This window comes from Lithobates pipiens, unplaced genomic scaffold, assembly GCF_037356315.1.
Source record: "Lithobates pipiens isolate NorthernLeopardFrog02 unplaced genomic scaffold, aLitPip1_a1.2 Scaffold_18, whole genome shotgun sequence".
Lineage (NCBI taxonomy): Eukaryota > Metazoa > Chordata > Amphibia > Anura > Ranidae > Lithobates > Lithobates pipiens.
This window is the reverse complement of record NW_027507758.1, coordinates 588,584,044-588,611,750: the sequence shown is the minus strand read 5'-3', so window position 1 is coordinate 588,611,750 and position 27,707 is coordinate 588,584,044. Positions and strand designations below refer to the sequence as shown.

Sequence of the window (27,707 nt, the reverse complement as noted above, 5' to 3'; positions counted from 1 at the left end):
AAAAGACCAATCTGTGTGTATGCTGGAGCTGGGATCTCAGTAGGGAAGGGTCAATGTGTATAATGGCGGTGGGATGTCACTGCTGCTGCAGGGACTGTTCAGCTAAACTAAAGACTGGAGGCAGAATCCACGCATGGCAAAGGGAAAGTAGAACTTATACATTATATAATTAAGAAGTAATTATTGAATAAGAAAGGTCATAGTATTGGAGGTACCAACCATTTTTATTGGTGATCTCATTTTCTGGGCAGGGCACGCAGTAGTGACAACATGGTTGTCCTCCTTTATGTTGATGTTTTTGGTATCCAGGGAGGCAGCTCTCGGAGCACAGAGAACGTGGAGTCTGAAGATAAAATCAAGTCAATATATTATATTTTTGATGGTTTTCTGGAATGATGATTACCAATATTTATTAAGTTTTCCTATATGTACTGTATAAGCAACCCTTTTGTATAAAAAATTTAAACTTCTAAGTGATGACCATGTGCTCATTACACTTTTTTGTAACACAGGATTTAAAGCATTTCTAAACCCAATAACAAAAATGTCAAATATTACAGCTTACAAGTCATTAGTTAAGGTGGCTTTATTCGTTTTATTTTTAAAGGCTAAGAACTTTTGTTGCAAGTACAGAAAATACTTGTTGATCTTGTTGGAAGCAGGTTCCTTGTCAGTTCCCGTGAGATAAACAGGAAAATCAAAAACAAAAAAAACTTTCTTGGATAAACTACCTATGTCATTAAAGTGATTGTAAGTCTTCATTTTTCATTTTTTTAATTTAAAATAACAAACATGTCATACTTACCGCCACTGTGCAGCTCGTTTTGCACAGAGTGGCCTCGATCATCCTATTCTGTGGTTCCTCGGTGGCTTTCGCGGCTTCACCTCACAATAGGGATAACATTTTTTCGCGGAAGGGAGTTTAACAAGACTCGTGGCCACTCATTAAAATTAGAAGAAATTAGGTTTAACCTTAAACTACATAAAGGGTTCTTTACTGTAAGAGCGGCAAGGCTGTGGAATTTTCTTCCACAGGCGGTGGTCTCAGCGGGGGGCATTGATAGTTTCAAGAAACTATTAGATAAGCACCTGAACAACCGCAACATACAGGGATATACAATGTAATACTGACCTATAATCACACCCATAGGTTGGACTTGATGAACTTGTGTCTTTTTTCAACCTCATCTACTATACTATACTAAGGTAACCCCCTAGGAGAAGCACTTTTCTGAAGGGGTTACCTTGCGGCATACTCCAGAGTCAAGCATTTGGTGTCCATAGACAAGAATGCTGGACTCGGCCCCACCCCCAGGCACCTGAGTCATTGGATTTGATTGACAGCAGTGGGAGCTGATGGCTGCACTGCTATCAATCTATCCAATCAAGAGCCGGGACCTCGTGCAGAGAGGGACAGCGCATGGAAATACGGGGCTCAGGTAAGTAAAACGGGGGCTGGGGGGCCGGTCACTGCATGGGATGCATTAAGGTGAAAAAACATGAGGATTTACAACCCCTTTTATGTATCATGTAATGGATATGAACAATGGCTGACATATTTGACGTCTAGCCTGTGTGGCAACCGTAACTGTCCCCATAGATATCCCCATAGCTATCATGGAGAAATAAGCACAGATTTGAAGGGGCATGATGTGTGTTGCTTTCAAGACTACCAATGGTGTCACCTGTTAGACTCTGCAAACTAAAATTGTCATATATGTATAGCCCTGTCTGGCTGTTATGTAGGTGGGAAACCATGGAGCAGTAAAATTGTGGCTCAGCTGTCTGTTTTTTACTGTTTTTTACTGCCTTCAAGCTGCCCGTGTGAAAGAGCCCAAAAAGCCTGAAGAAGGAAGCTAATGCATCCACTACATACAATATAAGGACTGCAATGTACTAAACATTTTGTTTTGGGTTTGTGAACACTTTAAAAATAGAAAAGAATAAAAAAATGTAATTACAAACTATTACTTGTTAGGTATTCTGTTTTGTTGGTTTAGGTACCTTTTACCTTTTTATTTTTTTATTTTTGTGTTTTTATGTGTTACGTGGACTTTATGCTATTTAAGTAAAACAGTTGTTTTTTTATTTACCAAAAAATGCTTTGTTTAATCTTAAATTTGCTGTATAGGTGGTTTTATCTATATATGTACAATAATATATATATAATTTTATATATTTATAGTGAGTGGCTCCTTTAAAGTCACATTTATGTAAATAGTCTTTTTTTAGGTCTGGGGATGTGTAGCCTGGATATCAATCTTATTTTTAAAAATGTGGTTGATATATTTAAATCATCCATGTGTTGCACAACACGAACAACAAAATGACGCTATGGTATGGCATGGGACTTTTAAGCCACAGCATTTATTTTACTGTTAATTATTTTTTTTGTTCATATTCATTTAAAAATGTACACATGAGTATAAACTCGTATTGCACAACAATTTCATGTACATCGTGGTAAAATACAAAATTTGAAAAAAATCCAACATCTGTAATTTGTTCACCTATATTAGTCTTTTCCATTTCCTGGACATCATTCTCTTTGTCAGGAGCCACCAAAACAAACTTTAAATATAATGCAATCTAAATGAGATAACACTTGTCAACAATCACATTTAAACGGTACACCCCTTGCCTAAAGGACCTCATCCCCACATGTTGAAATAGAAAGGGATGAAAAAAAAGGGAACCCAAGAGTAAGGATGGAAAAGAGGGAAGTAGCTAAAGGCTACGTCACCCAACAGGGTCATGGGGAACCCCCACACACAGTAGTTTATTACATTGAAGAAGGTTGTTGTTCCTTTAGTGATATTTAACTTGTTTATAATGACATACCCAAGTCTTTGAGGAGGAGATACGGAGGGGGGTCTGGGTGTGGTGGCATCCATGTGTGTGTGGGTTGCCCATGACCCTGCTGGGTGACGTAGCCTTTTGCTATTTCCCTCCTTTCCATCCTCGCTCTTTGGTTCCCTTTTTTCCCCCTCCCTTTCCACTTCAGCATGTGGGGATGAGGTCTTTTATGCAAGGGGTGTATTGTTTAAATGTGATTGTTGACAAATGTTATGTCATTTAGATTTTATTATATTTAAAGTCTATTTTGGTGGCTCCTAACAAAGAGGACAATGTCCAGAAAACATGTTGAGCAGTAAAGACTAATATATGAGACCAATTCACCAATGTTGAATTTTTTCACATTTTGTATTTTACCATGATGGACCAGCAATTGTTGTGCAATACTAATTTGTACGTATGTGTATATTTTTAAACAAATATGAGCAAATAAAATATTTTTAACAGTAAAATGTAAGCTGCGACTTAAAGTGTTACTAAACCCACAACAGTAAAATCAGTCTGTATATGCAGTAAAGCATGCTTGTTATACTCACTGTGTGAAGGGGTTAATCATCTGCATTGTGTTAAAAGGCTGTTTGAAACTGTATGCACAGATCCTCCCCTCCCTGTACTGCTCCCCTGGACAAGTCTGGATAAGACAGAGCCTTTGGAGTCAGGCTGCACATGCTCAGTTTGGTGTGTATTGCTGGAGAGGTTGTTTTTTTTTCCTGGGAGAGTGCATGCATCAGCACAGGGCCAATCAGCACTGCCCAGACAGAGGGACAGGAACCCTACAGTGCAATATGAAAATCCCTACAAGTGCTATATACTGCTGGTAGTTTCATAGTTAGTAAAGTTGAATAAAGACACCAGTCCATCCTGAGTGAGTGTCTACAATTATCCCTATCCCTGTACATTGCACACTCACATTTGTCCCTACCCTCAAGGAGCCCACAATCCAAGGTCCCCATTCATATACTAGTGCCAATTTTGGACAGAAGCCAATTAACCTACCAGCATGTCTTTGTAGTATGGGAGGAAACCCACGCAGGCACAGGGAGAACATGCAAACTCCAGGCAGGTAGTGTCGTGGTTGGCATTTGAACCAGCAACCCTTCTTACTGCTAGGTGAGAGAGTGCTAACCACTACACTACTGTGCCACCCAAATGAGAAAAGGTATTTTGCAATTTATATTTACTAAAATAATTGCATTTCCATGTACTTTGTACTGTGGGAGACCAGATATTGTGAATGCAGTGGCCTGGGTTTAGTAATAGTTTAAAAGTCCCATGTCATACCATAGTGTAATATTGTTGTTAGTTTCAATTTAGGGATTTGGCATTTAAACTTCTCATAATTTGACTGTGTTGCACAACACTGTATGAACTCCCTGCTGTCCACATAGACATCCATGCTGCTCTAAAAGTTCATCTGGGGGGGCAACCCCCCGGTCGGTCACCAGCCCCACACTTACCCCATCTAGGTTGCGAGCAGCGCTTCCTCCAGGTGAAGGAAGGTGGCTTCCCTTGCATCTCCTACTCCACAGCTTCACTGCGGCTTCAGACATGCTCTGCTCCCCGAGCCCACCCTTTTCTAAAGCCAATTAGAGCCTCAGGCTTAGCTTCTAAAAAAGAAAAACCCATTGGAATCCATGCATCTGGCCCCCTGCATGTAGATTAGGGGCCAGGCACATGGATTGGGAGGGCGGCTCTCCTGCACCCCACTGCTTATGTAAGAGTGATGGTCAGAAGTCCACAAACCTCTGGCCATGTAATGCCATGTAATGCATGGTAATCTATTGTTTCTCAACTTCAATATAATCAGTTTCTCTTCAAAAAGTATTTTATACCTAAAATACTAAGTTACAGTGCCTTGAAAAAGTATTCACACACATTTTTTTCCACATTTTGTGATGTTACAACCAAAAACATAAATACATTTTATTGGGATTTTATGTGATAGACCAACATAAAGTGGCACATAATTGTGAAGTGGAAGGAAAATGATAAATGGTTTTCATTTTTATGCAAATAAATATCTGAAAAGTGTAGTGTGCATTTGTATTCAGCCCCCTTTACTCTGAGACCCCTAACTAAAATCTAGTGGAACCAATTGCCTTCAGAAGTCACCTAATTAGTAAATAGAGTCCACCTGTGTGTAACTTAATCTCAGTATAAATACAGCTGTTCTGTGAAGCCCTCAGAGGTTTGTTAGAGAACCTTAGTGAACAAACAGCATCATGAAGGCCAAGGAACACACCAGACAGGTCAGGGATAAAGTTGTGGAAAGTTATAAGGCAGGGTTAGGTTATAAAAAAATCATCCCAAGCTTTGAATATCTCACTCAGCACTGTTCAATCCATTGTCTGAAAGAGAAAGAGTATGGCACAACTGCAAACCTACCAAGACATGGCCGTCCACATAAACTGACAGGCCGGGCTAGGAGAGCATACATCAAAGAAGCAGCCTAGAGGCCCATGGTAACTCTGGTGCAGAAATCCACAGCTCAGGTGGAAGAATGTATCCACGGGACAATTATTAGTCATGCACTTCATAAATCTGGCCTTTATGGAAGAATGGCAAAAAGAAAGCCATTGCTAAAAAAAAAAGCCATAAGAAGTCCTGTTTACAGTTTGCGAGAAGCCATGTGGTGGACACAACAAACATGTGGAAAAAGGTGCTCTAGTCATGAGACCACAATTGAACTTTTTGGCCTAAAAGCAAAACGCTATGTATGGTGGAAAACTAACAATCCACATCTCCCTGAACACATGGTGGTGGCAGCATCATGTTGTGGGGATGCTTTTCTTCAGCAACGACAGGGAAGCTGTTCAGAGTTGATGAGACGATGGATGGAGTCAAATATAGGACAATCTAAGAAAACCAGTTAGAGTCTGCAAAATACAGTTGTGTGAAAAAGTATTTGCCCCCTTCCTGATTTTTACATTTTTTGAATATTTGTCACACTTAAATGATTCAGATCATCAAACAATGTTAATATCACACATAGATAACTCAAGTAAATACAAAATGCAGTTTTTAAATGATAATTTAATTTATTACGGGGAAAAAAAAGCTGTCCAAACCTGCCTGGCCCTATGTGAAAAAGTAATTCATCCCTCCTTGCTAAATCATGAACGAACTGTAATTAATCAACTTTTTTGGAAAGCTGAGTTACATTTCACTTGCCACACCCAGGCCTGATTACTGCCAGACCTGTAGAATCAAGACATCTCTTCAATAGAAGCTGTCTAACAAAGTTAAGCATGCTAAAAGATCTAAAAAAGGAACACATCATGCTGCAATCTAAATAAATATAAGAACAGATGAGAAACAAAGTAGTTGACATGTATCAGTCTGTAAAGGGTTACAAAGTCATTTCTATGGTATTGGGACACTAGCCAACCATGGCAAGAGCCATTATCCACAAATGGAGAAAACTTGGAACAGTGGTGAACCTTCCCATGAGTGGCTGGCCGCCCAAAATTACTCCAAGAGCATGACTACGACTCATCCAGGAGGTCATAAAGGAACTCAGAACAACATCTAAAGAACTGCAGGTCTCACTTGCCTCCGGTGAGATCAGTGCTCATGATTCAACAATAAGAAAGAGACTGGGCAAAAATAGCGTCCATGGGAGAGTTCCAAAGCCAAAGCCACTGCTGACCAAAAAGAACACAAAGGCTCATCCCACATTTACCAAAATAATCTTGATTATCTCCAAGACTTTTGGGAAAATATTCTGAGGACCGATGAGACAAAAGTTAAATATTTTTTGGAAGGTGTGCATCCTGTTATATCTGATGTAAAACTAACACAGCATTTTATAAATTTACTCGGGTTATCTTTGTGTAATATTAACATTTGTTTGATGAGCGGAATAATTTAAGTGTGACAAATATGCAAAAGAATAAAAAATCGGGAAGGGTCAAATATTTTTTCACAGCACTGTACTTGAGACTGGGGCGGAGGTTCACCTTCCAACCAGACAATGACTCTAAACATACAGGCAGAGCTACAATGGAATTGTTTAAATCAAAGCGTATTTATGTGTTTGAATGGCCCAGTCAAAGTCCAGACCTAAATCCAATTGAGAATCTGTGGCAGGACTTGAACATTACTGTTCACAAAAGCTCTCCATCCAATCTGACAGAGTTGAGCTATTTCGCAAAGAAGAATGGACAAAAATGTCACTATCTAGATGTGCAAAGTTGGTAGAGACATCCCCAAAAAGACTTGCAACTGTAATTTTAGCGAAAGAAGGTTCTACAAAGTATTGACTCGGGGGGCTGAATACAAATGCACGCCACACTTTCACATATTTATTGGTAAACAATTTTGAAAAACATTTATCATTTTCCTTCCACTTCACAATTATATGCCACTTTGTGTTGGTCTATCACATAAAATCCCCCAAAAAAATACATTTAGATTTTTGGTTGTAACATGACAAAATGTCAAAAATTTCACGGGGTATGGATACATTAAATACATTTTCAAGGCACTGTAGATGTATTTTATTTATTTATAGTGTGTCCAGCAGCCCTCAAATTTTCGACTCACCTACTGCGAGTGAAAAAAATGAGGGCTGGCGAGGATGGGCTGCCTGGGAGTGGGGGGGCAAGCACCACTGGCAGGTGGGATTGAATGGGAGCTCTTCTCCCAGTGATCGCGGAGGGGAAGAGTGAAGAGAGAGCCGGCCGGATGATCAGAGCAAGGGGAACATCACTGTAATAGCTTTCATTTCAAATGCTATGTGTTCCCCACACTCGCTGTCACATACAGCCCGCCTCCTGGTCCCAGGACTTTGATAGACAGATCACCCATCCAATCCTGGGTGTGTGATGTGTGTCAAAGTTCCCTGGCCAGGAGGCAGGGCTGTATGCGATGGCGAGTGGTGGGAACACACAGCAATTGAAATGAAAGCTGTTCCAATGATGTTCCTTGGCGCTTTGATCATCCGGCCAGCAATCCTCTTCCTCTCCTCTCTTCCCCTTCACATGTAGGATGTATAGTGGGCACAGGCATGCTGCATTGGTGGGCACAGGCAGGCTGCATGGTGGACACAGGCATGCTGCATTGGTGGGCATGCGCAGGTTGCATTGGTGGGCATGAGCAGGCTACATTGGTGGGCACGAACATGCTGCATTTGTAGGCATACTGCATTGGTGGGAACAGGCATGCTGCATTTGTGGGCATGCTGCATTGGTGGGCACATGTAGGCTGCATGGTGGACACAGGCGTGCTGTATTGGACACAGGCAGGCTGCATTGGTGAGCATGGGCAGGCTGCATTGATGAACACAGGCAGGCTGCATTGATGGACACAGGTGGACTGCATTGATGGACACAGGTGAAGAAGCATTGATGGAAACAGGTAGGCTGCCTTGATGGGCAGAGGTGAGGCTGCACTGATGGGCATGGATAAAATTGTTGTTAATATTTATTTTTATAACTTAATTCTGCATAAAACACTTATGTGTCATTTCACAAGATAATTTATGAGGGTGTGTTTAGGTTTGGAATTAAGGGTGGGGCGGGGTAGGGGTTGGGTGGGGCAACTGGTGGTGAGTAACCCTTGAGTCCTGGCTAGTAGCTCAGGACTTGAAATTTTGAGCCCTGGTATACAGTATATAGTAGGTCTTTATCCCACATTATAGATGATGCCACGCAAATTAGGCCCAACATTCATGTTTGGATTTCAACACTGAAAATAGGTGATTAAAGAAAAATTATATTTTTGGATACCTGAGGGAATTTTGGATTCCACTGAATTGCACTCTCATTAAGTTGGAGTCTCAGTTCTCTCCCATCATGGTAAAAATATCCAACTGTAGTCATTGATAAAGATTTTTTAGGTCCAAAAATAATGTTTATTAGATCAAACTTGGATGAGACTTTTCCTTCATTAAACCGTATCTCCTCTCCTCCTCTGGTTGTAAAGCTTGCTGTCCTCAGATACCTATTCATCTATAAACATCAATGGATACAAATTTACATCTTCCGCTCATCTGCTCACATCTCCTCCCTTCTCTCCACTCTTGTTCATTCAATTTGCTTCTTTACATTATGTTTTTTTTTTTTTTTGCTAAGGTTAGCCTGGTATATATATATATATATATATATATATATATATATATATATATATATTCTACCCCCAAAGACAAAATTAGCATTTTACGCATTTAACTTCCAGTCCAAAGTTCACCTTTAATTCTATTTTTATGTTAAAAAATGTTGGGTTCATTTAATTTGAAAGTAAATGAAATACATATGATATGGATTTCAGGCCTGCATTCAGACTTCATGGAAAGTAAAATGTTAAACAATATAAAAAAGATGTATCTCTGTGCTGTGGTGGGGCGGCAGCTGACACAGATAAGTAATATACTCAATTTATAAATAATCTTAAGAAAAAGCGTGTAGCTTCAAAAGTAAATGAACAGCAATGAGATGAGACTACTGTGTTATAAATGGACAGAGATAAAGTCCAAAAAAGTGTTAATGAGTAGTGATGGACGAACGTTTCGCCCGGCGGTCGTTTCGCGGCGAATTTCCGACTTTCGCCGTCCGCGGGTTCGAACGCCTTTTTCCGTCGTTCGCCCCGGCGGACTTACGTGTTTAATGTATACAAGAACTTTAACCTTTCGTGACACGTTTATCATGTGTTACAGGACAACCAATTGAGACATGACAGCTCATGGACACTTGGACATTCCCCCTAACCTATAAATACACCCGATCCGGTGGCCATTTTACATTCTTTCTTCTGTCACTGTAGGGAAAGGATCCTGTGTGGAGTAGGGACAGAGAAAACGCTAGCTATTTGGTACACAAAAGTTCTTTTCAGGACTGGTATAGGTGTTAGGTCAGCAGCCTGAGTTTCTTTTGTCAGTTTAGATAAAGGGACAGAGCGCTGTATGCTGCTATTTTAGGGACAGCTCAGCCAGATTAGTCTTTCTTCATCATCATCATCATCATCATCATTAGCTGTTACTATCAGGTCCACAAAAGAGCTATTCCAGCTAATCGTTCCAGCCTACTCTTTTTTGCCAATTTGTATAGGGACAGGCAGGAAGCAGTGTGTCAGGCAGTGAGGATAATTTTAAAGACTTGCTGTTACTATTAGTTCCACAAAGGTTCTTTTCAGGACTGGTATCAGTGGTACGGTAATAGGCTTGTACACGTATAATATTCTTTCTTCCAAATATAGAAAGAATATTATACTTGACTGCTGCCCTTCTGCTGCAGTCTGCTAATCATTCACAACTCACTTGTTCCACAAAGCTCTTTATCAGGACTGGTAACTTGGTCTGTCTAGGGTGCTACGGTACATAGGCTTGGGTGCGGTACAGTCTGCTGTTCTGTAAGGACCGCTATCGGTCCACAATACATAGGGTTGCCGTGCACTACTGCTGACCGCTGCCCTATACTGCAGCAGTCCTTCAGCGGTATAGGGACTGACGCACAGTCTGCTAAACACTAATACACAACCTGCTTGGTCCACAAAAGTTCTTATAAGGACTGGTAACTTGGTATAGGGTGCTACGGTACATAGGCCTGAGTGCGTTACAGTCTGCTGTTCTGTAAGGACCGCTATCGGTCCACAATACATAGGGTTGACGTGCACTACTGCTGACCGCTGCCCTATACTGCAGCAGTCCTTCAGCGGTATAGGGACTGACGCACAGTCTGCTAAACACTAACACACAACCTGCTTGGTCCACAAAAGTTTTTATAAGGACTGGTAACTTGGTATAGGGTGCTACGGTACATAGGCCTGAGTGCAGTACAGTCTGCTGTTCTGTAAGGACTGCTATCGGTCCACAATACATAGGGTTGCCGTGCACTACTGCTGACCGCTGCCCTATACTGCAGCAGTCCTTCAGCGGTATAGGGACTGACGCACAGTCTGCTAAACACTAATACACAACCTGCTTGGTCCACAAAAGTTTTTATAAGGACTGGTAACTTGGTATAGGGTGCTACGGTACATAGGCCTGAGTGCAGTACAGTCTGCTGTTCTGTAAGGACCGCTATCGGTCCACAATACATAGGGTTGCCGTGCACTACTGCTGACCGCTGCCCTATACTGCAGCAGTCCTTCATTGGTATAGGGACTGACGTACAGTCTGCTAATCACTAACACACAACCTGCTTGGTCCACAAAAGTTTTTATAAGGACTGGTAACTTGGTATAGGGTGCTACGGTACATAGGCCTGAGTGCAGTACAGTCTGCTGTTCTGTAAGGACCGCTATCGGTCCACAATACATAGGGTTGACGTGCACTACTGCTGACCGCTGCCCTATACTGCAGCAGTCCTTCAGCGGTATAGGGACTAAGAGTTTTGTCACAGGGTGATTTAAAAAATGACAGGCAGAGGAAGAGGCAGGCCCTTCCGCAGGGGTGGTAGGGGTAGGGCAGGAGCAACAGCCTTGAGCCAAAGTGGGAAGTTGCAGAAGGTGCGTTCAATTACTTTAAAGGACGCACCAGACTTGGTTGAGTGGCTCACTCAGCCTTATTCTTCTGCACCCTCCTCATCCTCTCGATCTGCACCCTCTTCTTCACTCTCTGCTATGTGCACCCCCAAAGACACTACCACCAACAACACCACCACCACCACATACCTTCCGCTTGAGTGCAAATGGGGGCCTTCATGCTCCAGTGTTTTAATAGGGACCCCCGTATAAAAAGCATGAGGGTCAAGGACCAGTACTGGGTGGCAACGTACTTAGATCCCCGGTACAAACACAAAATGGCGGAAATGTTACCGCCGTCGCAGAGGGCTGTCAGAATGCAGCACTTCCAGGCCTTGCTTCGAGAAATGCTGCATTCTGCTTTTGCGTGCGCTGGCAGAGGAGCAATTCCCACTCCCAGAGAAGGATTTGCGGGTACCAATCCAACAGCGCCTGCAAGAAGAGGCCGGTTTGAAGATGTGTTGGTGACTTCGGATATGAGGTCATTCTTTCAGCCGACCCATCGACAGGTGTCATCCGGATCCAGCATCAGGGAACGCCTAGACCGTCAGGTGTCCGACTACATTGGGTTAACGGCCGATGTGGACGCTCTGAGGAGTGATGAACCCCTAGACTACTGGGTGGGCAGGCTTGACCTCTGGCCAGAGCTTGCCCAATTTGCAATCGAACTGTTGGCTTGCCCCTCATCCAGTGTCCTGTCCGAAAGGACGTTCAGCGCAGCAGGGGGGATTGTGACCGATAAGCGTACTCGCCTAGCTCACGACAGTGTTAACTACCTCACATTTCTAAAAATGAATGAGGCATGGATCTCGGAGGAATTCAACACATGTGATCAGTAGACCATGTATATGTCTATAAACAATTTTTGGAATCAAGCACACAGACCTTCTTAATTCATTTGGCTCACTTCCCTGACCCAAAAAAGCACACCGTACTATATGCCCCTACCCTCCTCTTTGAAGAGGTTGAGCGGTGTCATATTTCTACTGGGGCTGCTTATTATGAGGGGTTCCCACCATCCCTGTGCTGTGCTGACTTCCTCCTGGGTGTTCTTATTATGAGGGGCTCCCACCATCCCTGTGCTGTGCTGACTTCCTCCTGGGGGTTCTTATTATGAGGGGATCACACCATCCCTGTGCTGTGCTGACTTCCTCCTGGGGCTGCTTACGGTGCTGCTGTCAGCGCTGTATGTCACGGAGCTGCTGTCAGCGCTGTATGTCACGGAGCTGCTGTCAGCGCTGTATGTCACGGAGCTGCTGTCAGCGCTGTATGTCACGGAGCTGCTGTCAGCGCTGTATGTCACGGAGCTGCTGTCAGCGCTGTATGTCACGGAGCTGCTGTCAGCGCTGTATGTCACGGAGCTGCTGTCAGCGCTGTATGTCACGGAGCTGCTGTCAGCGCTGTATGTCACGGTGCTGCTGTCAGCGCTGTATGTCACGGAGCTGCTGTCAGCGCTGTATGTCACGGAGCTGCTGTCAGTGCTGTATGTCACGGAGCTGCTGTCAGCGCTGTATGTCACGGAGCTGCTGTCAGCGCTGTATGTCACGGAGCTGCTGTCAGCGCTGTATGTCACGGTGCTGCTGTCAGCGCTGTATGTCACGGAGCTGCTGTCAGCGCTGTATGTCACGGAGCTGCTGTCAGCGCTGTATGTCACGGAGCTGCTGTCAGCGCTGTATGTCACGGAGCTGCTGTCAGCGCTGTATGTCACGGAGCTGCTGTCAGCGCTGTATGTCACGGTGCTGATGTCAGTGCTCTGTATTACGGTGCTGCTGTCAGTGCTCTGTATCTCCTGCACCCTCTTGTTTGCCTACCCTGGTCCCTGACCTTCCCTCTCCTCCATTGCCTTCATTAGCTCCATAGTCCTGAATTGTCAGAACAATTTCCCAAATAAAAAAAAAATGCTTGTAGTTATCGATCCCAAATTCACCTCATACATGTATTATGCTATTGTCCAGGTGGTGGGACTACGTGCTACCCCCTAATAATTACCCCGTGGCCGCAAATTCGACCTAAAGGTTTGCGAAATTCGCCTCCCATTGAAGTCAATGGAGCCCGCGGCGAACGGTCGTTTTCGCGAACGTTTGTGTCCGTTCGCGTTTCGCGTTCGCGAAACGTCCCGTCGGAAGTTCGTCCATCACTATTAATGAGAAGAAAATGCTATCTAACAAAAGTACACCCCTCACATTTTTGTAAATATTTTTGTAAATATTTTATATTTTATTATATCTTTTCATGTCACAACAGTGTAAATTTGCTGTCCCCTCAAAATAACTCAACACACAGCCATTAAAGCCACTTTAAGACCGGGTCTATTTTTCAAACTTGTTGTTTACAAGTTAAAATTACTATTTTTGTTGTTAGAAAATTACTTAGAACCCCCAAACATTATATATATATTTTTTTCTAGAGAATAAAATGGCGGCCATTGCAAGAATTTCTGTCACACCGTACTTTTTTTAAATTAAAAAAATAATAAAACGGTAAAGTTAGCCCAATTTTTTTTATATTGAGAAAGATGATGTTACGCCGAGTATAATGAAACCCAACATGTTACGCTTCAAAATTGCGCCCGCTTGTGGAATGTCGACAAATATTTATCCTTAAAAATCTCCATATGTGAAGTTTAAAAAATTCTACAGGTTGAATGTTTTGAGTTACAGAGGGGGGTCTGGGGCTGGAATTATTGCTCTTACTCTAACGACCGTGGTGATACCTCACATGTGTGGTTTGAATACTTTTCAAATGCAGGCACTACTCACATATGCATTCGCTTCTGCATGCAAGCTTGGCGGGATGGGGAGCATTAAAAAAATGTGTTTTTTTATTATTTATTTTACTCTTTATTTTTTTATTTTTACAATGTTCTTTTAAAAAAATGGGTCACTTTTAATCCTATTACAAGGAATGTAAACATCCCTTGTAATAGAAAAAAAGCATGACAGGACCTCTTAAATATGAGATCTGGGGTTAAAAAGACGACAGATCTCATATTTACACTAAAATGCAATAATAAAGGAAAAAAAAAACCTTTAAAAGCTATGGGCGGAAGTGACGTTTTGACGTTGCTTCCGCTCTGCAATGGTATGGAGCTGGGTGGGGGCCATCTTCCCCTCACTCAGCTCCATAACACAGAGGGGAGAGGATGTGATTGCCTCCGCCACTGTTGGTGGCTCCGGTAAGCGGCAGAGGGCACCGGAGCGCAGCGGGAGGGTGGCCCTTTCCCACCCTCAATAAAAGTGATCTTGTGGCGAATTCACAGCTGTGTACACTTTTATCTGAAAGTTGACCGCCCGCTGAAGAATGGGATGCCAGGGTTATGGCAGCTAGCTGTTGCCATAACAATGGTATTCCTCTTCAAATTGTGACTATATAATGTTGGCGGGCGATCCATAAGTGGTTAATGTCTAAACTGCTGGCAACAAAAGTGAGTACACTCCTAAGTGAAAATGCCCAAAGTGTCAATATTTTGTGTGGCCACCAGTATTTTTTGGGCATGGAACTCACCAGAGCTTCACAGGTTGCCACTGGAGTTCTCTTCCACTCCTCCATGATGACATCACGGAGCTGGTGGATGTTAGACACCTTGGGCTCCCCCACCTTCCATCTGAGGATGCCCCACAGATGCTCAATAGGGTTAAGGTCTGGAGACATGCTTGGCCAGTCCATCACCTTTAACCTCAGCATCTTAAGCAAGTGCCACTGCTGGCCCGGTATTGGACAGTGGTCTGACGTCAGCACTAGTGTCTCCTATCCAACGTGTTTCATCCGATAGGACATCATCAAGGGGTCCTCTAGTGTCAGACGTCAAAATATTTTACATAGCCTCTCAAAACTGGTCAAATCACAGTGTCTCCTTAGAGAAATTGCAAACAGGATGTGATCCGTTTGTCATTTTGTTGGCAAAATGGCCAACGGATCACTTCCTGTTTGCTACATCTGACATGCTGATGTCAGGCCCCTGTCCAATACCACAGTTCTCCAAAACGAAATAACCAATATATATATAGAGGCATGGCATATTTATTTCCACCCCATAATTACACAAGTCATAATAGCTGCACAGCTAGCCATTGTCCAATTGGAAGAAAACCCACGCTCCCAATTCATATCCATTCTTAATCAACACATTAACATGGAAAAGTTTTGTGCCTACTGAGCCTCCTGGCTAAGCAACCCCAGGTGCAAGCTTGACATCCTGTAGAGATAAATCAGTGCATCTTCAACTGCCAGAATGCATGACATACTCCCAGCAAAGCCTATTACAATTATTTTTGGGTCATGCATTATAACTCTGTGATTTATCATATCAGTCGCTGCCCTGACATATTTGGGACTAGGACTAACTATGGCCCCCACAGGAACTTTCCCTTATTCTACCGAAAATAGTCCCAAGAGCTAATAAACACCTCTACTTTGCACCTGGCTGTTTTTCCCATTGGCAACTCAGTTATATATATATATATGTTTTTCTTTTCAATAATTTGTTATTGAGTTTACAGTTGTTAAATTAAAGGGGTTGTAAAGGTTCTTTTTTATTTTCTAAATAGGTTCCTATAAGCTAGTGCATTGTTGGTTCACTTACCTTTTCCTTCGATTTCCCTTATAATTTTTTTTTTCTTTGTTTTCTTTGTCTGAATTTCTCACTTCCTGTTCCTCCTCAGTAAGCTGTTCAGTAAGCTGTTCTGGCTGACTAACCACCAGCTCGGATGATGGTGAGAAGTTTACTGAGGAGAAACAGGAAGTGAGATATTCAGACAAAGAAAAAAAACATTTAGAAGGGAAATCGAAGGAAAAGGTAAGTGAACCAACAATGCACTAGCTTATAGGAACCTATGTAAAAAATAAAAAAACGAACCTTTACAACCCCTTTAATAAAACAGTACAATAAGGTAAAATAAGATAGATCAATACACACATTATGTATTGTTATATATTCATTGTCAATATTTCATATGTTTCATATCTTACTCTATTTCTTCATCCAAATTGACCAGTTTTTATCAAAAAAAATCTGTTGGACAGATTTTATTACTTCAGAAACATTTATGGATGAATTATCTTTCCATTTGCGAAGTATTAGGGTATGAGTTTCGAGCAGATTATAACTGATCTGAATTGAGGAGGAAACTTTTCTGGAGGATTGCCAGTGCTGGGTTAGTAGTGGTTATAATTCCTGTGATCGAGCAGATTAGTTTGAAGATTTGGTTCTATAGACTTTTTATGCTCGAACAGTCCCAGAATGTATGTAGCAGATTCCCTATTTGGCCGCAGTTCCACCAGCATAGGGGTGACTTATCTGGATAGTATTTAGCGAGTCTTAATGGGGTATAGTGCCATCTATTTGTTATTTTAATTGTCAATTGCCAGTGTTTGACACAGTGAGAAGCTTTATAGATTTCTTTGTAGGCATATTGCTATTGAGTGTCTGAGAAAGTGGTACCCAATTCTGTTTCCCATTTTTGAATTGTTGTGGTCTTTTTGAATACTTGTTTATCCTGGGGGAGGTTATGTTGATGTTGATATTTCTTTTATACGAGGTTTACTATTTGTGTAAAAGTGCCATGCTGTGGCTGGTACTTTTATAGTTGGTATTGGGTGTACCTTTAGGTAATGTAAAATGCATATACAGGTAAAGATCATGTTGCTTGGTATTTTATATTCTGTCATTATTTGTTCTATAGATTTAGGTTTGATGTAATTGGAGAATTCTTGCAAATGTTGAATACCACGCTTTGAGAGTGATTTTACTGAGAGCATGGCAATTTTGGCTTCTAGGAGGCCGATGGGTAGTTTGTATTCTATCTCACATGTGTTATTGTGTGGTTGGTTTAGGAGGCATCTGCACACCTGCATGAGGGGAGGGGAAAGTCCAAGTGTCTCCCAAGTGGAATGCTGTAAGGTCATTCTTTGGGGTTTGAGTTTTTTTCTATGTCTACCCATAGTGGTGTGTTGTTTTTATAGAACCAGAATTTAAAGTGATCTAATCTAACAGCCCAAAGGTAGTCATCTAGATCCACTAGGCCAGCTCCCCCAACCTTTTTATGTGGAATTAAATTATTCTTGGAATATCTGGCTTTTTTTCCATTCCAACTAAATTTCCAGATGAGGTTTGACAGTATTTTTATGTAATGGTGAGGCATATGGATTGCTAGCCACTTCCTGACCGGTACACGATGATGTATGTCGGCAGAATGGCACGGCCAGGCAAACTGGCGTACAGGTACGTCCATTTGTATTTGCCTCCTTGCCATCGCGTGCGCCCTGCCGGTGGCGCGCGCACGTACCATTCGGGACCCCTGTGAGTCCGGTCGCGGGTCCCGCGGACTCAATCGCCGCGGGGATACCCGCGATCATCTCACGGGGTGACTGAACGGGGAGATGCCGATGTAAACAGCATCTCCCCGTTCTGCCTAGCAACAAGTGACACTGATCTCTGCTCCCTAAGGGGGTTGATATTGGCAGCAACTAGTGCTGCAGTTGTGTTATTCAGTGTAATTCCTAGGTTTGTAATGCCTTTGGTGCTCCGGGTATAAGAAAGATTTTTCTGTAAGATGGATTGGGTGTTTGGTCGTACTCCCATGTTGAGTATTAGAGATTTTGCAAAGTTTACCTTGTAATAGGAAACATCTCCAAAAGACGTTAGGATATTGTGGGCCTGTGCTAGAGATGTGAGCGGGTTAGTCAAAAGAAGGATGACGTCATCCGCAAATAAGTTTATGGTGTGTGTATGAGAACCAATTCAGAAGCCTGTGATTGAGGCATGTGGTCTGATGGATTCTGCTAATGGCTCTAACATTAGGTTAAATATGCTTGGCGATAAGGGGCATTCCTGTTTGGTCCCATTTGTTATGTTAAAAGGGTTTGGACAGGAGATCTGAAGTGTACACTTGTGCTGAAGAGCATGAGTATAAAGCTAGGATTGCTGTTAATATAGATTCCTTAAAGCCAGCTTTGGATAGTACCATTTCCATATATGTCCAATGGACTCTATCGAAGGCCTTTTTTGCGTCTATGGATAGCAGCAGAGAAGGCGTTTGATTTTGTTCAGCATAATGGATAACATTTATAATTTTTCTCATAGCATCTGAGGTTTGTCTCCCTTTCATAAATCCCATCTGGTCCGGCTGAATAATGGAGGGGATGATATTTGTTAGCCTTTTGGCCAATAATTTTGTGTAAATTTTGATATATGTATTGTAGAGGGATATTGGCCTAAAATTGGCCGGTGTATTAGGTTCTTTTCTTGGTTTAGGTAAGGTAATGTGTGCTCTTGGCATCTCTTGAAGGAATGATGGTGTTTCTATTGCTTTTGTAAATACTATTTGAATGTATGGTGATAGTATGTCTTTGAATGTTTTGAAGTATTCATTGGAGAACCGTCTGGTCCTGGTGATTTTCCATTTGGTAATGTAGTTATAACAGATTATATTTCTTGAGTTGTGAATTTGGTATTTAGTTCTTCTAACTAGGTGTTTGAGAGAGATGGAAGATGTATGTTTTGTAGGAATTGTTGTATTTTTTCTATGGTTGGTTGTGGTGTTTATGGGTCTTTATTTAGGTTGTATAATGCACTATAGTATTCTGCAAATTGGTTGGCTGTGTCTTGTGGATTGGTGATTTTGTTTTGTAGAGTGGGGTGTATCAAATGTGCTATTGTGGATTTGGTGCATGCTGCTTTGATTCTTTTGGCTAGGTATTTGCCTGCTCTATTAGCATTGGCATAGTAATTAAGTTGTAGGCTCCTCAGATGTTTATCATATTGTTGGAATAGGTGTGTCCTCAGACTTTCTCCAAGTATTGAGAGTTTGTTTGTCAAGGTATCAGTAGGTGACTGTTTATTTAGGGTTTCTACAGTGTGGATTTCGGACAGTAAGGTGTTTAGTTTTTATGTATGGCGTTTTTTCTCTTTTGTCCCTAATTGTATGAATATGCCCCTGATGACCGCCTTATGGGCATTCCACAGTGTGTATGGGTTATGTGCAGATGAGTTGTTCTTCAAGAAGAATTCCTGAAGATGCTGAGAGAGTATTGTGTGGGTTTGGTGTTCTTGTAGCAGCCTAACATTGCAGCGCCAGGTGGGGGAGGAAGAAGAGACACAATGTTCTTTGAGAGACAGAGATAGTAGCGTGGTCTGACCATGTAATATCATGAATTTTAGTATCTGACATTTGTTGTAATAACCATTTGTCAGTTATATACATATCTATACGTGAGTATGAGCAGTGTTTATGTGAAAAATAGGTGTTGTCCTTCTCATTGGCATGTAGGCATCTCCATGCATCGAACAAGTCTTCTGTTTGTAGTATTTTATGGAGGGATTCTGTGCCACTGGGTTTGCTCAAGGTAGTGTCCATTTTTGGATCTGATGTTATGTTGAAGTCTCCACAAACCAGGAGTTTCCCGTATTTCATGAAGTTGGCTTTTTAATTACTTTCTTTATAAATTGAAGTTATTGGGAGTTTGGGGCATAGAGTGTTGTATGCATACCAGTGTGTATGGTTGGGAGTTGATTCCCCCTGTAAAAATGATGTATCTGCCTCCTCCATCAACGAATGTCTCCTTGTGTTGAAAGGAAAGGGAGTTTTTCATGGCTAGCATTACCCCTTCCTTTTTTGTGGTTGGGGGTGCAATCCAGAAATACATGCGGGTAGTCTCTATGTAAATATGTGGAGTTTTGTTCAGTTGAAAGTGGGTTTCCTGCATGCAGAGGATATTCGCTTTCTGCTTCCATGCTTGTTTCCACATCGAAAATCTTTTTGCGGGGTGGTTTAGGCCTCTTGCGTTAATTGAAAGGCATGCAATCGTCATTTTGTTTTAAGTGCATGTTGTGTGAGTACTCACTGCAACCGTATGGTCATTGTGTAGATCTTCACGGTATGGAAAGTTGGTTTGAGTCTTGTTTTCTTCATTGGAGGAGTAACAGTATCTTCAAAGTGAGCTGTTTGTATTGAACATATAACAAAAGGAACAGAGAACATGTAAAATTAAAAGAGTGAACATAAGAAATTGATCTTGTAATGGATCCTTGTGCAGACGTAACTGCTATTAGTGTTCAGAGGGTAAAGGGAGAAACGAGTCTTGTTAACTCCTATAACCGGATAGATTCGTGATTTCCTGTGTTGCTGGGTTGTGAACTTCCACCAGAATGTTTCTTGTTTTGTGCGGTTGTGTGATACCTCTTGCCATCCATTGGGGACTGGTTGCGATCTTGATGAAGGTGACGGGTATGGTACCTGGTCTGTGAGTATCCCCCATTGTCTGAGGGCTCTGATCCCTTCTTCTAGCGTGTTTATGCATAATGGAGAGAGTTGCAGGATATTTCCATTTGTGGAGAGCCTTGGGGTTTCTTAGGGCCTTGGTGATTGTTGCCAGATTGCATCGGCGTTGTAATGCGTGCCTGGATAGGTCAGGAAGTAGACGTATAGTGGCATATTGTGGAGATATGCTGTCAGGTTTATGCGACACTTGTAGAATTTGTTCCTTCACATGGTAGTAGTGTACCTTTAATTAAACATCCCTTGATGTTTCTTCAGGAAGGAGAGGGTTTAGGGACCCTATGGATTCTGTTCACTATGAGGTCTTGTGGTGTCAGCGTTGGGACCAAAGTCGAGAAAAAGTTTTGGGCATATTGTAAGAGTTGGTTAGGCGGGACAGATTCTGGTATGCCTCTAATTTTGAGGTTGTTCCTTCTGGATCTATCCTCTAAATTTGCGGGTTTATTCTTCAACCATGCGATTCCATCCCCCTGAGCTGTATGGGCATCATCCATCTTGCTTTCCACTTTGTCTACCTTGTTTCTCATAGCTTGAACTTCCCTCTGGCACTTGTTATTCCCTTTGACCATGTCTGTTTGCAATGACGATCTTAGGGACAGTAACATTTCTTTTAGCATTGTGATAGATATGGGCCTGTCTGATGTTGAGAACTCTGCTATGGGATCACTGGAGGGTGTATCATGCGAGGTATCAGCATTTTGTGGCCCGCTTACCTCCATGCCTGTGTCAGCTTGCGGCCCAGGTGGGGAGCACCTCATTGGTTTAGACTTTGCCAGACTTCTCTTGGATGGACTGGATGCAAGAGGTTTCACTGTATAAGTTGGCTGTAGAGGGTGTAGTGGAAGGCCCCCCATGGCCGTTGTTAGGCACCATGGCCTTGTGTTTCGGCTGTTGTTCCAGGGTGCCGGCACCATTTTGTTGTAGCTGGCATGCTGAGAAAAATACAGCATTTTGTGCTGCTGTGGAGGGTTTTTTCTGCGCTTTGTCATCCCAGGGTGGTTTGGCAGGCGAAAGGCTAAGGGAGCTCCTATCTCAAGCATCCATCTTTGAGCCCAGTTGCCACGCCCCCTCCCTGGGTTATATATTTAGTTCTAGTCCTTTAGGTATGTGATGCTATAAAACCTACTTGAAGTACCATATACACCCTCATCAGGACTCGCTAATGTTTAGGGTGGCCCATACTATCAAGCTCCTAGAACTATTGTAGAAATCAGTATCTGCCTATCTATACGAACACTGTTCTTCCAAGTTTCTTACTGCGATAGCCAGCTATAGGTGAGAGCGGGTGGCGTCTTTTTGCGTCACAGGTTGTGTTTTTGGTCAGGCATCCCACTGACACCTGTGTTGCCATTGTGCTGGGTGTTCAGTGGGCTCCTGTACCTTTAAGGAGGGGTGGCTCCCCTTCAGTCCACCTGCTCTCACCTATCCATCAGAATGCATGTGCCTCCATTGTGGGGACACTTATAAGTTAGTGTTAGGTACCACAGATATCGGGGTGCCTTGGCGGGGCTCTGTGGCTTACGCATGCATTTGCAAATGTGTGCAGACTAAACCTGTTTTTAAAGCATATTGTTAGACAGGTTAATTGGTTGTCTGTGGGCTGGTGGTAAGTAAAGCTTGGTTTTTTCCTCGGTTTATCCTTGGGTTTGTTTGTATCTGTTGTTAGCCTTCCAAGTTTCTTACTGAGATAGTCGGCTACAGGTGAGAGCGGGTGGCATCTTTTTGCGTCACAGGTTGTGTTTTTGGCCAGGCATCCCACTGACACCTGTGTTGCCATTGTGCTGGGTGTTCAGTGGGCTCCTGTACATTTAAGGAGGGGTGGCTCCCCTTCAGTCCACCTGCTCTCACCTATCCATCAGAATGCATGTGCCTCCATTGTGGGGACACTTATAAGTTAGTGTTAGGTACCACAGATATCGGGGTGCCTTGGCGGGGCTATGTGGCTTACGCATGCATTTGCAAATGTGTGCAGACTAAACCCCTGTTTTTAATGCATATTGTTAGACAGGTTAATTGGTTGTCTGTGGGCTGGTGGTAACTAAAGCTTGTTTTTTTCCTCTGTTTATCCTTAGGTTTGTTTGTTTCTCTTAATTATGTTTACATTTGATGTACCTCTCCTTTGTCAGATGCATGTCTTTTTTTGGCCTTTGTCTTATGTAACTTTATTGTGCTCAATAAAACACAAGTTTAAAAAATGAATAAAACAATCAGTATATCACAAACAAACAAAAGATTTCCCAGCCCACTTACCAGCCAGCCTGTAAAACAACCAAAGGCCCTGTCTAACAGTTTAATTTAAAAACAGAGGGTTTTGTTTGCTTACATTTGCAAATACTGTTAATGCCTAAGCTGCAGTTCCCATGTAAGGGACCTCTGTATATATTGCGGTCCTAGCTCTAAAGTTAGAGAGCCTCCATAGTAGGAGAACATATAAGGATGGATAGATTAAGGGCAGGTATGCTTGAAGGGAGCCCACCCCTCCTTAAAGGCACATAACCCCTTTCAAGGCTGTAATGCTGTCTCTGTCCTTTCTGGGGAAAAAAGCCATCTCGAATTGTTCTAGTGATCATTGCCTCCAGGACAGAAAGAAATCTAAAATTGTTACCTAAACAGAAATAGAGGAGAAATCTCCAATGGGGACATCTGTTTTGGTATTTTTTCTCCCTTTGGAAAGATCTACTTTCACCAGAGGTGTTGATAGGATTGTAGAAGACATCGGTATGTCAGAGTACATGATGCAAAGGAACTATGTGATACATATAGCTCACTGTGGCAAATTGTTGGCATGGCCAGACCTCAACTAACAGTGGAAGTGGCTTGAAGGGGAATACATGCTGGGTTTTTTTCCTACTGAAGAATGAAGCAAAATGGTGTCAACCCAATAGCTGAATTTTTTTCAAACTTTACAAAAGGCTCTTAGACCTGAAATTTTGGATTACAATATTATTGTAATTTGAGATCCTGTCTTATATTGCCTGAACATACTCCTTGTACCTGCCACATCTGCCAACTTTGGTTTCTGGTCTCAATGACATCCATCTTCTTGTGCAAATGTGTATCATGTAAGGCATACGCCGTCGCATAAACTGCCAAGTACACACTGAAAGTGTAGTGAAAATTTTCCACATCATAATAAGAGGGATCCAGAGAACGAAAACTATGAGATACTTCACATGCTGCATAAAGTGAGATATTTACAAGAGATTCAGGCACACAAGAAAATCGGCTAATCCAAGCATCGAGTAACATGGGGTTATCAGGATATTTCTCAGGGTTCATATCAAGCAGATAATCCTTTAGTCCTGGAATATTCCCTCGATGCAAATGAACCAGCAGAGAACCATTAAGAGCAAGAACAGGCATGTAGTTGTTATATATCTGAAAAGCTCCAAACAACACAAAGATTTTTCTTAAAGCTGAAACAGAGCTGATGGCATTTATAAGAGAAGCAGCCCGTATATTGCCATACAGTATTACATTGTTGCAGGTTGATTGTGAAAGGCTGCAATAAACTTTTTTAACATTCTTAATACTAAGTTCATCAGATAGAGAGACAGCAAACTCAACACAAATCCTGTTTTGTATCAGAAAGTTTTTCAGCTCTGACTTGACCTTCTCACTGTCCTCATCACCTGAAGTCAAGATACCCACCCAGTTCCAGCCAAAATGCTTCAGTAAGAGGAGGATAGCTGTAAACTGATCCCTGGTATCAGGGACTGTTCGATAAAATGATGGAAACTGGAACTTATTAACAAAGCTTGGATTCATTGCACCATAGCTGATCTGTAATAACAAAAAAGTCAAATAACATTCAAATCCATCAATGTGCTGCCCCAACAGGTCATAGAATTTATATAGATTGTTTTCCTAACCATTTTCTATGGACGTTTATATTTAGTTCACATGCTGCCATCTAGTGACCTTTTGTGGTAATGCACCTGTTTTCTTATGTTCTTTTCCCTGATGTTATGACACACTTCCTTTATATGTAATGCTCCACCCTTCTTCCTGTTATTGTACTTCCGGTGTCATGGATGCAGTTAAAAGCCACATGTAGCAGGGCACATGTATTCCGCATTGTGAGCTACAGACCGCATAAATACCACAACCTATTCATCTGTTTGTATTCGGTCATCTGCTGTACCCTGATGTTCAGAATAAAAGCATCTTGTGGATGAACTTAGTATTTGGTGAGTTCAAGCTATCTGATGAGGATTGTCCTCAGTGATTATATCTTATACAGGTCAGGCATAGAGATCTCACAAGGGAAAAATCACTTCACAATAATCAGAGCCAGAACAGTCAAAAGATGTATAGAATTCCCACAGCCTGCTGTGTAAATGTGTGTGCCTGATCTGCAATCAAGCTCAGTGCCATTCGCCATCTTGTTAAACACATGGTCGCACTAGTTTACTGCACCTCATGTGAATGTTAAAAACTTTTTCTCTACATTGAACTGCGTTACCCCACCTGTCTAAGCTGTTGTTCGTCTTCTTAAAGAGACAGTACCATTTCTTGCAAAATTTTTAAAAATGTCTAGACAAGAATCTGAGCACCCCTTTGTGGCTGAACCAATGCAGATTCATCATGCCTCTGAACCCGCAGATGTACAGGGAGCAGATTCTGCAGTTATTGCCAAACAGAGTGTAAGACCCAAACATACAATAAAACCTACGCAGAAACTCAGAGAAAACTATGAATCTACTAGAAATTAGTTCTCCAGCAATCTGTCAGATTTATGTGACAGAACTTCACACTGCATGTCAGTTTTGTCACACTTTAATGATTGACCAGCTGAACTAAGAGAGTTTATAGATTGCTTATCTGCTGCATATGAATTCTACCAGCGGCTGTTGGCAAAATATCCAGTGGTGTCTAAACTGCCATACGGCCTGCAAGAGAAATGGGCACAAGGCTCAAGGTACAAAAGAGACTATAATGTATATTTTCCTCCATTCGCATATTTTTGAAGGTTCGTCAGCGATAAAGCCTGGATGAGAAACAATCCCAGCTTCAGCTTCAGTGAACCCAACTTGCCTGCTTCATCATTATTATCTTCATAAAGGTATGATAACATAGCAGCTAACGTAGAGACTTTAATAGAGAAATATCTGTCAAAAGGACAGACATCTTACCACCCGTATCCTCTTCTGCTCACCAGAGAGATTCGGGTGACAGAGATAAAGACCTTAATCGTCAGTGCCCTATTCACAAGAAGCCTCACCCCCTAAAGAAATGTTGCGCGCTTAGGGCAAAGACGTTACAAGAGTGCAGGGAGATTCTTCAGAAACTTGGAATATGCTACAGGTGCTGTGCTTGTTATGGACATTTTGCTAAAGACTGTAAAGTTGTCATCAAGTGCACAGAATGCAGTAGCGACAGACATGTTACAGCTATGCATCCGTTCCCACACTCAGACAATTCACAGCAGCCTACTACCTTCAGCCCTGTCTCAAGTAATTGTGGGGAGCAACAAGATCATGCTTCAGCCACATCTAACGTTTCTTCTTCATGCACAGAAGTCTGTGGAGAAGGCTTAGATCACAAATGCTGTGCTAAGATACGCCTAGTCAAGATATACCCAAAGGGTCAACCTGAGGAAGCTATTAGGATGTATGCCATAATAGATGAACAGAGCAACAGATTCCTGGTTAAACCTACATTTTTTGAGATCTTTGGTATAAAGAGACATGCATCACTATATACTCTCAGCACCTGTCCTGGTCACGAAAAGACCTTCGGTAGAAGGGCTGATGGGTTCATGGTCTCTCATATCAATAAGGGAGAGGGCATACCCCTACCAACATTAGTCTAGTGTGACCAGATACTAGACAAAAGGGAAGAAATTCCTACTCCAGAGGCTGCATATCACCATCCCCACTTGAGGCACCTTGTTAATTAAATTCCTGCAATGGACATGAATGCTGAAATCTTGATCTTGCTAGGATGAGACATTCTCAGAGTACACAAAGTACGCAAGCAGTGCAATGGACCTGATGATGCCCCTTATGCAGAAAAACTTGATCTAGGCTGGGTAATCATGGGCGACGTATGCTTGGATAGAATGCGTACGTCATCTGAGATCCATTCCTTCAAGACTTATATGTTAGGAAATGGGCGTGCATCCCACTTCAAACAGTGCCCTCGCAATTACAAAGTAAAGGAGAAGCCTCTTGACATCATCCAAGTACCTGATTTCACTCCTTACCTTTGTGATGACAACCTAGTTACCACAGTGTTTTGTACTACAAGTGATGACAACAAAATAGCCTTGTCAGTTGAAGACAGAGAGTTCATCAAAATAATGAACAAAGAGTCCAGGATGAGTCTAACAGCTGGGTTGCACCATTACCTCTTCATGCTGCAACAGTTAAACTCCCAACAAATCATGAACAGGCTCTATCCAGATTCAACTCACTTCAATGAACACTAAAGAACAGGCCTGAAATGAAGGACCATTTCATCGCTTTTATGAAAAGGATCTTTGACAATGATCCCGCCGAACCAGCTACACTACTTCAAAGACACGATGAGTGCTGGTACTTGCCTTTCTTCAGAGTGGTTCAGCCAAAGCAAATCAGAGTAGTATTTGGCTCCAGTGGCAAGCATTAAGGCTTATCCCCGAACGATGTTCTTCTCACTGGTCTGGACATAACCAACAAACTTGTAGGTGTACTTATGAGGTTTAGAAGAGAGCTAGTTGCCATAACTGCTGACAATGAACAAATGTTTCATTGCTTCACTGTGTGTGAAGACCATAGGAACCTCCTAAGGTTTCTGTGGCACCATGACAACAACATGGACAATGAGATGATTGAATACTGCATTAAGGTACATGTTTTTGGAAATAGTCCCTCACCCGCTGTTGCAACATATGGTTTAAGAAGGACTGCCCTTGACGGAGAAAAGGAGTATGGTATGGATGCTCTACACTTCATTGAGAGAGACTTCTATGCGGACAACAGACTTAAATCTTTACCTACAGACGAAGAAGCCATAGACCTGCTCCAAAGGACACAAGGTATGCTTTCCGAGGCTAACCTCAGACTACACAAGATTGCCTCAAATAGTGTTGCTGTTATGAAAGCCTTTCAAAATGGCAATCATGCCACAGGG

General features: G+C 42.2%; 1 protein-coding gene across 1 annotated transcript in view; it reads right to left on the bottom strand.

The window, feature by feature from the left end:
- The window catches only part of LOC143986790 (vomeronasal type-2 receptor 26-like), a 37,009-nt gene extending 9,711 nt beyond the window's left edge, over positions 1-27,298 (bottom strand). The window contains exons 1-4 of the mRNA XM_077485197.1: positions 27,233-27,298; positions 23,586-24,374; positions 8,586-8,807; positions 220-343 (exon numbers count right to left, since the gene is read on the bottom strand). Coding sequence (XP_077341323.1) covers positions 220-343; positions 8,586-8,807; positions 23,586-24,374; positions 27,233-27,298 — 1,201 coding nt within the window. The remainder of the gene's footprint in view (positions 1-219; positions 344-8,585; positions 8,808-23,585; positions 24,375-27,232) is intronic.
- Between the last annotated feature and the right edge of the window lie 409 nt (positions 27,299-27,707).